The 12,903-nt window shown below is 36.1% G+C and overlaps 1 protein-coding gene across 1 annotated transcript; it reads left to right on the forward strand.

The window, feature by feature from the left end:
• The first annotated feature begins 10,459 nt into the window (after nt 1–10,459).
• On the forward strand, nt 10,460–11,392 carry LOC109396535 (olfactory receptor 51B4). The gene has a single exon (XM_019668398.1). The coding sequence runs from the start codon at nt 10,460–10,462 to the stop codon at nt 11,390–11,392; it is 933 nt and encodes a 310-aa protein (XP_019523943.1).
• The last annotated feature ends 1,511 nt before the right edge of the window (nt 11,393–12,903 follow it).

Genomic DNA, 12,903 nt, shown 5'->3' on the forward strand with positions numbered 1-12,903 from the left:
TTAAGTTCACGGGTTGATTTATCTGTCATTATCCTGTGTTCATTTCTCTAAGAACTAAGTAGTGGATAAAAATATTTCTTATACATCTGGAAGATTAAGTGTAATTTTATATTGTGATTTTTCTGGTGTATTCAATTAATTTTTATTGCTAAAAAAGCATAGATAATTTTAAGTTTGTGGTATCCATTTACATGTCTGTCTTTGGACTTCTCTGTACATATTGTTTGCTCATTTTCCTATCATTGTGTTCATGCTTTCCTAATTTATTTGTGGGAGTGCATTAATGATAAATGAACTCTAGTGAGCCACTGATATTGCAAACATTTCCAATTTTTGTCTTCTGATATACAGAATTTAAAAATTTATATATAAATAACTTTATTTATATTTGCTTTATTAAGATTTTTGGGGCCATTTGATATTGGCCTCCCTGATTTCAGGTTTATTTTTTTATCTATTTTCTTATTTTCTGCAGAACTGTGTTTTACATATTCTATTTTATAATAGATTAATATTTGAAGAAAAGTAAATCAGTCCTCACTATAACTATTTTCAAGGCAGTAGCACTAATATTAAGTTATTTACTTGGCTGATATTTTAAGGTATGAGACAGAAACAATGCTAAACAACAATGATCTAACTGTAAGCAAACAGATATAAAATATTGACTATACAGATCACAACCCACTGGGGAGTCAAAGATCAAATAAACCTAAATTTAAAATAATCTCTGTGACTAGTGACAAAATGTAAAGAACAAGCTGCTTTGAGGATGTTGGTTTCAAAAAGGATCACGTCAAGACTGAGGTAAGGGAAAGATTCCCTGAAGAGTGCCCTTGAACTGAGATCTGAGGGTAAATTAGACATTAACTGGTAAAAATAAGGATAAGAATGTTTTAAGCAGAAAGCAGTCTGTGAGGACGCTGAAGCTGGGACGGATCAGTGCACCTTCCAGGAATGTGGCTGACAGACAGGAAGAGAGTAATTGTTGTAAGGAGAAGTTGGAGAGAGATAAGGAGGTCAAATCAATAATACCCTGTGGCTATAGCAAGGGTTTGTGTATTTACCAAAAGAGTCATGGGAAGCTATTGAATAGTTCTAAGTAAGGGAGTGACATGATTTCAGTGTTGTTTATAAATTATAAGTTCAGATATGTGTGGATTTGAGTGAGGCAAGAGAGGAACAAAGAAATCAAAAAGAAAATAGTGTACCGGTTCCAGAAAGAGATGCCAGTAGCTAAAATTATTAAAGTAAAGATTAATGTAGTGGACAGGTATGGGATATATTTAGGATCTAAAAAGATTTGTGGGTATTTTAGAAAAGTACATGAAAAAAAGTTTGGGAGGAAACAGATATAATATTACATTTCTGAATTATTTTATTTTAAGAACATTAGTACTATCGACCTCAGAAAAAGTATTGATTATGCATTAAATTCATCAATCAGGAGAATTGTAATATTTCTTTGAAAAATATTTTGAAAATTTGAGGATGAATAAAAATCAAAATGATGAAGTTGTGACCTATTAATATGACCAAAGGAAATATTCTATCCTACAGCACTGAGCTTTTAGGAGAAGACAATAGCATAGTCATAAATAGCCATAAGTATGTTGCAATAATTTTTAGGTGTATCTTTTTGTCTGATTATTAATAACATAGTAAAAGCTAGGTCTATGTCAAGTATGTGCTGAAAGGTTAGGGGTACAAAACAATAGCAAAAACTGAAACTGTTGCCACTAAAAGCAGGTCATAGAGCACATGTGTCTTTGCATTGCTATCCAGGGAGAGAAGGTTTCTGCTGAGTGGTTTTCACTGGAATGTGTCCAAGAAAAAAATACATCAGCCAGTTCTAAATCAATAACCTAAACAGAAATGCTCAAGATAATACATAAATTATGATAAGAAACAATGGGTTAGAGATGGGAAATTAGATACAGACACAAACATGAATATAAAATAAGGAACACCTGGATTTCTCTCTGAGCAAAGAGAAATGATACATTGGAAAATGAGGGTTTTTTTTTTTGTTGTTGTTGTTTGTTGTTGTTTTGTTTTTCACAAGGGCTTAAATAAGTTACCATAGGGCTGGGGCATATATCCTCACAGATGCCTGGTCACAGATTTCTGAGAAGGAACACATAGAACTGAAAACATTTATACTTAATTCCCTCCTTCAAATGCACCTGGAGATTAGCCACCCTAATCAAATTCTAAGAAGAAGTCCAATAAATCATCTGTAAGAAAGACAATTTTTTTTTAATTTATATTTTCATTATTAGTTCCAGGTGTACAAACAACATAGTGATCAGACAGTTACACATCTCACAAAATGTGTCTACTACCCCTCTGACACAGTACATAGCTATTACAATACCATTGACTATATTCCCTATGCTGTACTTTACATCCCGTGACTGTTTTTAATCATAGTTGACATTCAATATGTATGCATGTGCATGTATGTGTGTGTATATATGCTAGTGCACATACATATAAACAATAAACAAAAATAATTTTGTGATAAATATTCCCTACAAATAAATTCTAATTTTTAAAATCTTTCATTACTCATAATAAATTTAATAAAGAAAAATGAGTTTAGTTTTAAATCGGCATGTCTTGATGTCTAGCCTGAATTAGGAGACTCTCTGACGCCATGATTTGCATCTAATGAAGTCACAAGTCACTTAAAAATAGAGAATTTCAAGAGTTTTGCAATTTTTTAATGCATTTATTTCAGGATGCCTAGATACTACATGAATATATCGATCCACCTCCTTCCCATTTTGAATATTTTGTTGCCCAAACTAAACTCTCAAAGGAGAAAACTAGAGAAACTTCCTGGAGGAAGTAAGTTTCCTGCTTAAATGATTTAAATAAACTTTGCCTTTGTCCTACTGACAGGAAAGAAATGCCAGGACTATATAGAGAAAAAACATATAATCATTTCAGAGCTAAAAATATGAGACATCTACAGTTTTCAGGCTCATCCCCAGGTAGAAAGATTAGAACTAGTGATTTCTCTGCAACAGATATTGTCTCTGGCATCCTCTGTACAGTGATCTATATTGGGAAGACAGAATAATACAGACAGAAATAAAATCCAATCCTTGCAATACTTAAAAAATTGGAGTTGGGGTAAGTTTTCTGTAAGACCATTTACTAAAACATTTTTAGGCTGATTTAATTGTGAAGCTGGATTATTCCTACACAAATTTAATGAGGAGAAAAATGTGCCTAAGAGTAAAATACTCAAGTCATTGATGCTGAATGTAAACCTAAATCCTAAAATCTGGGTATCTCCCCGAAGTTTCCTCTGTCCTTCATGCTCATGAGGCCTAGAACACGTCTACATGTAAACAACTTAACAGAAAATTCCACCCCAGATCATTCCCATTTCATTTGCTGATATTGGTGTAGAGAGTTTTATGGCTGAAGGAAGACTGATTTTGTAAGTTATATTTGAAGCTTAGAAGCTGTGGGAAATATATGACTCCAGTTGTGGTCACCAGTTACTGTGACCACTATGATAGTTAAATTTTAGGGATGGGCTGCCTTTTTTTTCTTTTTCTACACTTTTTATTGGGAGGTAATTATAGATTCATGTGCCGTTGTAAGAAATAATACAGAGAGACCTTTTGTAGCCTTTACCCAGGTTCCTCGCAAGGTAACATCTTGCAAAACTGAAGTACAAGATCACACAACCGGGATTTTGACAAGTCAAGACACAGAGCATTCCCATCACCACAAAGACCCCTCATGTCGCCCTTCTAGAGCTACACCCACTTCTCTCTCGCCACCTCCTCTTCAGCCCCCGGGAACAACCCCATCTAGTCTCCATTTCTACGATTTTGTCATTTCAAGAATGTTATATAAATGGAATCGTACAGTATGTAACCCAGTGCGATTGGCTTTTTTCACTCAGCATAACTCCTGGAGATTCATCCGGGTGGCCGTGTGTATTCATTGTTCATCCCTTTTTGCTGGTGACGAGTAAGTATTCCACAGTGTGGGTGCATTTCACCATGTACCCGCTGAGGGACATCTGGCTGCTTCTGGCCATAGGCTATTAGGCATAAATGGGCTGCCTTTTTTACTGTGTTAAATTTGATGGAAGAAACCCCAGTTTACTGGTCAAGTCCCTTTAAGTTAAACCTCTATTAGTCCTCTCATGCTAAGTAAGAAAAAGATCCCAGCTACCTGGTGTGGACCTTCAAGTCATAGTATATTTAATTACATGCCACATATGTGTGAGAGGAGTGGGAGATTCAGGCTATAATGGACCAGCATCATTGGCATGCTTTTTGGCATGTAGTGGGTCAGGAAATGACATGACAATATTTGAGTGTTCCTGAAGAGGTATGAGAAGGCTGCTCAGTGTTGGATAAGCAGGGTTGTTTCCAATGGAGGAAGCAGACTGTAAGGAGTTGGATTTATTGGTGAAGTTCTACCTGAACTTCTGCTTGGAGAGTGAGTGCTCAGATTCAGGTGCTACCATTAGTGCTGAAGAACTTTTCCAAAATGACTCTTGGAGAATACAGCTCCTTAGCATTGTGTTTAGTTGACACACATTCTTATTCGGCAGGGGTATAAGGCGTAAGTGGTTTATATTATCAACTTTTTGATAGATGATTGATAGGTAGATAGATGCTAGATAGATAGATAGATAGATAGATAGATAGATAGATAGATAGATAGGAAATAGATGGATAGTTAACAGATAGATAGATGGTTGATAGGTAGATGATAGATAAACAGACTTCCCAGATATCATGCCAAACATAAGAGCAGTGGTTAGTCATCCTATCTTCCATAACCTGATTGGATCAGACCTGTTATAATTCCTTTCATCATAATATCTAGAGGGAAGCCCCTTTACAAATCCTCAACATACTGAAACTTCTCCTTTCAATCTTGTCCCTGGACCACCAGGCCTAATTACCTTGCCTGTAAGTGAGACTCTACTCAGTGGTTTCAATTATGACTTTTGTCTCTGCCTATATGGTGGCATAGCTGACAGAGAGAGGAAGAAAATAAATTTAATTTGTGGTATAGTATCCTCTGAGTAGAGCACTTTCTTGAAACTAAAACTCTCTTCCTGGTATTAGTTGAGCTGGTTAGTAGTCTGGGTAGGTTACAGGATTAGGTAGACTTAGTGTATTTAAACATGAACATAGCGTTTTTCAAAGTAGTCTTTCTGTCAGGATGGAGAAATATAAAATCTATAATAGGTGGTTGAAAATCTTATCTTAAATTTCACTAATGAACCAAAGTGCTCAGGAGGAAAAAGACGCATAAATCTTTCTTTTGACCTGTCATGTTATGCATTTCTTTTTGTAATATGGAGACATATAAACAGTAAACAATAAAGAAAAGGAAATATTATTTGACACGCTTGAGCAAAGGGCTGAATCTGAAACTAATAATATTATTATAAGCAAAAGTTAAAAAATGTACAATTTGACCACAAAGCCAATTGCTTGATAGCACAATTCTGCATTTATTCACTCAACTAATAGTTACTGAGCACCAACCATGTGTTAAGCTCTGTGCGATGCACTAAAAATGTAACTCCTTTAAAAATCTTTCTGAAGTTTTAGTTTGAGTGCAATGTGAATTGACTTGATTATTAATAAAGTTATTAAAGAGCTACTACCCCTTAACCATAATTCTAAAACCAAAAGGTTCTCCAAAATTAATTATGAAATGTATTTATTGATAAAATCTGACATGATCTAAAGTCAAATTGTGGCAAAATATGATCCAAAAATATATGAGAGGATAGTCTTTCCCCCACCCCTTAATATAAACAGGTTTTAGTTTATAAGACGTTTTAAGGTGTAACCTGCTGGAAGTGCCATATATATTATATGAATATACATTTTATTACTTTTAAAAATATGACTGAATTCTGAAATGTGTCTTGAGACAAAGGTTTTGGATACGTAATTGTGGACCTGCTCAATAACAGACTGCTTAAATAGATGCTAAGCATAGGACCCACTGGAGGAGATTTTCAAAATCAGACTGCCCTGACAACACCTGGGTTCTTATTTCCAATTATGAATAGGATGATAGCAGATGTCAGAACTAGGAATCATTATGTGATAAACAGTTAATATATTAGTGGATGCTCACCATTAAAAAAGAAGGATGAGAAATATTAGTATAAATATTTTTGTAACATTTAGAGAGAACATATCAATATGATTGTTTAGACCTGGTCAATTTGTCTGCAGAGATCAGGACTCAGAATAAACTGTAGATATTTCAGAGAAGTATACTTATATTTTAATTTATATTTATATCATATACACTATATTTATTACACATAATCAAAAATGGGATGGGTTCTCTCATAGGGTAAAGAGTTTCTAATCAATGGAAATAAACAGGTGTCTGATAAAATTGTTATGTGGTAGATCAAAAATTTGGTAAAGACTTGGATGGGGTGGCCTCGTCAGATTATTATTCCTAAAAACACTATGGCATGTATGAATATAATTCATGAACAGTTTAAAAAAAGAGGAATGGAATATTGTTCTCCAAATGTCAGCGTTTCAGAAGAAAAAGTGACCAATCTTTCCACTGTATGACCCCCTAGAACACTTGAGAGTGACTTAGAACTTGTTTTATCTGACCTTAGAGACAACTGCTTCTCGTAGAGATTCTCCACCTGTAGAAAAAATGGAGGGCACAAGGACCCATTTCAATGGCCCAGATCTTTCTCAGATGGGAGAGGAAAAGGGGATTATTTGGTATTCCCAAATAGCCTATGTAGAAATGAACTAGAAATACTCCCTGGGGAGTTGTTTCTTTAACAAATATACCTCTCATCAGGACTCGGAACACACACTGGGAGCGCAACAACACACCAATCCTCAGATCATGCTTAGGAACCACAAAAAGAAAGCTGTGACTCAGGTAAGGAAGTCCAGGGATTGAAATGCAACAAGGATGCTCTAAGAGTGATTCTTCTAGGGGATGTAAAGCACAGCTTAGAGAATATAGTCAATAATATTGCATTAACTACATATGGTGTCAGGTGGGTGCGAGACTTATCAGGGGATACATTACTTAATTGTCTAACCACTATGCTGTATGCCTGAAACTAATATAATCTTGAATGTCAAGTGTAATTGGAAAAAAAAAAAAAAAGAGGAACTCTTTTATGTGGCTATATAGTTCTTCTCCGAAGGATAAGAAAGCATTTATGTCTATTTTTTTTTTAATGAGATGAAGCATTCAGAAAAGGAGGTAGCTCATGGAAAGGCAATCTTGGACAGGAGAACTACAAGTTATATTCTGTGGATGTTGGTTGAGAACATGAGCTTGGGGGTCAGATTAACTGGACTTTGAATTCCTATATGCCACATAGGAATTGTGTAACCTTGGACAAATTATTTAGCCTCTTGAAACCTCAATTTTCTCATCTGAATAAAGTAAATAATATAGTTTTTATTTTCTTGTTCTTTATTCAGTTTCTATTTCACAATCATTAGGTATCTATTCTTATCATTCTATTAATGTTATCAAGATTACCAAAGACTTACTTGCCAAAAACAATGGATACATTTCATTTTGATCTTACTTGGCAATTCTGACATTTTTCACTATTAAACCACAGCACTACCTAATTTTTAAAATTTATTTTCCACTGGCTTTGTAATTACAAATCACCTTTACTATCCTCTTATATTTCTGCTTGCTTCTTTGTGGATATCCTTTGGGATCTTTTTTTTCACTATTTTTCTCTCCATATCTACTTTCCCATCTTAATTCATACCTAAAGTAAGATGTAAATAATCACTTAAAAGCTGAGATCTTTCCAATTTGTTTTCAGTCCAACAGCTTTAATATAAGTGTGTGTGTGTGTGTGTGTGTGTGTGTGTGTAATTTCTTTTAAAGAAGCACACATTCTCAGGCAGTAGGTAATAGTGTGAGGGGAATGGAGACAGGAGATACTAATTGTATGGAGTGCATGCAGATTATCCAGAAGTTAAGAGATGATTTTCCCATTTTCTCAACATGATCCTAATGTGCCTCCTTCTCTTTCCTTTCTCCTTCAATTTCTCTATAACTGGTTTCTGGAACAGTTCTCCAGCCTCTAGTCAGCATGGCAAGTTGAAGAAACTCTGAATGATGTATCTGTGTGAATTTCAGAAACAACTGAGGACTCAAGGCTAGCTGCTTTCAGAGAATCAACCCCCCCAAAAAAAGCCTCAGAGTAAGATGAGGAGATAGTGAATTCCTGTCATCTCTGCATTCCTGATGGAGAGAGGCTCTAGGCTTGCCTGATGGTGATGAGAAATTCCACTGAAGTTGCTATTGTCACCAATGTCATATACCACATGTTAAGAGATGCCCTAAACTGGGAAGCTATTCCTCCTGTCATACTGGGGATATGTGGACAGTTTCTGGAACTGCCAAATTTGCCATAATTAAATGCCAATGTTGCTGCTGCTAGGGACTTCAGATAACAAATAGGGTACTCTTCTAGCTTAGGTCAATACAAAATATTAATAAATTGCAATTGCTATTATTTTGGACCTAAACCCTGCTCAGCTCAAATTCCAAAACCCATTCAAAATCCACAATCCATAGTTCAGACTTTTACAACACCATATAGTTTAAGCAAGTCTGGAGTTTTTTCCCATTTCCTCCCTCTGGTCCACTTCTGGGCAACAGCTGGTCCAAAGAGGTCATTTGTCCCTATCCTATATAAAAAACGGTGGCATTTTTCCTTTCTCTATCTCTTTGTTCCACACATTTTTATTAGAAAGGCAATGTTGGAAGGTTAAGGGGATGGGAGACATAGGAGTTATGATTTATGATGATATACACATCACTCTTGTGTAGAGATAGATAAGTGTTGTCAAGCTGAGCTCCGTATCGGTCATGTTTCATTGGATCTAGTTAGTTCGCAGACTTATCAGTACCCACATCAACAGAGTATCTGCTACTTCAGTGCCCAGATTTACCTTTTTTGTCATTGACAGTATCTTCTTCTGGTGGTCATTTCCAAAAACACATTTACCTTTTCTCTACCCATTTCCTGCCACCACCCACTGCTCATTATTAGAGATGTTACCATGGGTCAAATTCTCAAAAAAAAAAAATATATATATATATTCTTGTTTTTATAGACTTTTATTAAATAGAAGTGGTGCATTCTTCCAGAATTCCTCTTCAGAGATACAAGTATTGATGTTTCTAAGAGAAAACAATATTTAAAAGACTGTGGGCATATATCGACTCAATGGAATTTGGGAGAAGCTACTGTTTCTCTCATGGTTCTCTTTAATTGTTATTATAATCAACTTACTAATTTATTGGTTATATGCAAACAAAGATAACTTGGCTTAATAAGAGTGTAATTATAAATAGGTCATATTTCAAAGTTCCCTATAGAAGCCAATTTTAAGTTTTCTAAATATGGGCTTTCTCTAGATTCATAAATATTAGAATGCGTATATAATTGTCTCTGCTAGCAATACAGTTTTCCATCTGTGAGTCTTTATCTTCTTTCTAGAACTTGCTATGTTAAGTTTATGCATTCAATCATTAAGTTCTGATATTGTTTTTGCCATTCATATACTCATGCCACTTTTGAAATTTTTTTTTATCTGCGCCTCAGTATAATCGTTAGGCTTCTGGCTCCTGAGAAGAACTTGTTCTAAGTGCCTGTTTTCCTTAAAATGTTTATTTTAGGAGTTCGCAATTCCTGTGTCTTTCCTGTTTTAAAGTTTGTCTCTGGTGTTGCAGCCCTCAGATATTTTGCAGCAGTGAAAATATCCTGAATCCCAAGTCCACTGAGCAATCGCACCTTTCTAAAACGAGTTTACCAACTCTGCCCATTTGTTCTGATTTCTCACATGAGTCACCTCCTTATCCACAAGTCACTTGAAATGGCAATATTCAAATTGAGAAAAATATTTCTCAAACATTTCATGGTGACTGAATCATTTCTATTGATGAATTATTTTTCTTAGTGATTAATCATTGAGACAAATATCTGATTAGTTTCAAGAAAGAAAATTTGAATTGGTCCAAATTGGAAAGAAATATATAAAGGGCCTTTATGAAAGATAATGAGGAGGAATAAAAGAGTGAAGAGAATGAAATAGAGACAAAGGAATGATTTGGGGACTAGGAGTAAAGACTAGAAACATTGATGTAAGATGTATGATTGACAGAAGAAAAGTTGGATGCTGAAGAGTCAATTGTTGACATTATTAATGTGATTAATATTATTGTTATCTGTTTTATTCCAGGAAAAGGCTTTGTGAATACAGACATAATTAATTAAGAATGAGACAATCCACAAAATCTTGTATGTTTGGAAGGGGAAAATGGCCTGACAATTTGCTATAAGAAGATAGAGAGGAAGAAAGAATACTGCGTATTTAGAGGTCATAACCCCAGAAAAAGTTCTTTTCTACCTGCAAAACCTACCATGTGGACCAACAACAGTGCTGCTCCCTTTTTGCTGACTGGCTTCCTGGGCTTCGAGGCAATTCACCACTGGATCTCTATCCCCTTCTTTGCCATTTACCTCTCCATTCTTTTTGGCAATGGCACACTTCTCTTCCTTATTCAGAATGACCACAGTCTTCATGAGCCCATGTACTACTTCCTGGCTATGCTGGCAGGCACAGACCTTGGCATGACACTAACTACAATGCCCACAGTCCTGGGTGTCCTGTTGTTGAACCAGAGGGAAATTCCCCAGGGTGCCTGTTTCACTCAATCCTACTTTATTCATACATTGGCCATTGTAGAATCAGGTGTCTTGCTTGCTATGGCGTATGACCGTTTTATTGCCATCCGCTCCCCTCTGAGGTACAACTCCATTCTTACCAATTCCCAGGTGATGAAGGTAGGACTGGGGATACTGATGAGAGGCTTTGTGTCCATATTACCACCAATTCTACAACTCTCTCGGTTCCCGTATTGCCATTCTCATGTTCTTTCCTATGCCTTTTGCCTCCACCAAGACGTCATGAAACTCGCCTGTGCTGATATTACATTTAATCGTGTATACCCAGTTATTCTGGTTGCTTTGACTTACTTCTTAGATGCTCTGATTATCCTTTTCTCTTATATTCTAATCCTTAAGACAGTTATGGGCATCGCCTCTGCAGAGGAGCAAGCTAAGGCCCTCAACACCTGTGTCTCCCATATTGGCTGTGTCCTAGTCTTTTACATCACTGTGATTGGCCTGACTTTCATCCACAGGTTTGGGAAACACGCACCACACGTTGTCCACATTACCATGAGCTATGTCCACTTTCTTTTTCCTCCATTAATGAACCCCATTATCTACAGCATCAAGACCAAGCAGATTCAGAGAAGCTTTGTTCGCCTGTTTTCTGCAAACAGGGCTTGAGCCTTTATTTTAGAATCCTGAGAACTCTAGGATGTTTTGTCCTTTCCCATTATTGGAAGAGAACTTTGGTTTTATGCTCAGGCTCTTTTTTTTTTCCAGAGGTAGATGAGATTTTAATTATTACATAAAGCTAAAAGTTGACTTGAGTACACACACACACACACACACACACACACACGATCTTTTTCTGGAATGGCCATCAGAGCTGTCTTCATATTACCCTTGATGTCCTGAATGTCATCAAAATGTCTTCCTTTCAATATTTCCTTTATTTTGGGGTAAAGAAAGAAGTCATTGGGGCCAGATCAGGTGAGTAGGGAGGGTGTTCTAATCCAGTTATTTGTTTACTGGCTAAAAACTCCCTCACAGACAGTGCTGTGTGAGCTGTGCATTGTTGTGATGCAAGAGCCATGAACTGTTGGCAAAACGTTCAGGTTGTCTAACTTTTTCATGCAGCCTTTTCAGCACTTCCAAATAGTAAATTTGGCTAACTGTTTGTCCAGTTGGTATAAATTCATGATGAATAATCCCTCTGATATCAAAAAAGTGTTAGCAACATTGTTGCAACAATTTCACAAACTTCATTGTCAGACCTTGTATGATGACAGCTCTGATGGCCATTCCAGAAAAAGAGTTCCAAAATTGCTTTGAAGGGTGGACTAGGTGCTGGTGTTGGTGCACAGCTTCCCAAGGGGAGGGCTTCAAAGGTGGCCGTAGTGATTTCAGCAATGAGGTATGTAGCACTTTTCCTAGGATGAGTTCTCAAACATAATTTTCAGACCTCATATACACAAAGATAACATTTATAGGGTTTTTGTTTTATGCTAGGTACTATAATAAGCCCATTGGGTATTATGGTAAACATTAAATCATTAAGATCTAATTTAAACACTAGAAGGCAGACAGTATTATCTCAATTTCATATTGGAGACCTCTAGACTCAGAAGTTGATTAAATTGCACAATGTCATATACATAGACTTAATTCAAACTGATGTTTGTCTAATTTTAGAAACTTCTCTTCTATACATGACAATAGTCTAGTATTTTTAAATTTATTCTTTGATTATTATGAGGATATTGAAACACAAAGTCTACTTCCCCAAAACAGTCTCAAAATTAAGCTAAGGTGTTGACAGAAACTTGCAGGGCAGTGGGTGACCACAGGGGGGCGACAAAGTTATACTTCCACTTCAGTTTCACCCCCAACACCCTCTTCCTCCCCCCGCCCCCAGAACCCTGAGCACTTACATACTATACTGCCCACTAGGCTCTTTGTTTATATTTATGAATGAATGAATGAATAGATGAATAAATAGATGAAGTAAATACCTCCATTCATGATAGTCTTCCTAATCTGTTTAAGTGTTCCTGTTCCAGATCTGAGGTACCTAGCCTTATTTAACTCATCAGTGCCTAGGTTAGATTCTGATGTCAAAGACAGCCAAAAGATGTAAAAAACAATTTCTGACCCACAACTCATGCTTCGTAAATGATGGGACTAAAACCATT

The sequence above is a fragment of the Hipposideros armiger genome, unplaced genomic scaffold (assembly GCF_001890085.2).
Source record: "Hipposideros armiger isolate ML-2016 unplaced genomic scaffold, ASM189008v1 scaffold_525, whole genome shotgun sequence".
Lineage (NCBI taxonomy): Eukaryota > Metazoa > Chordata > Mammalia > Chiroptera > Hipposideridae > Hipposideros > Hipposideros armiger.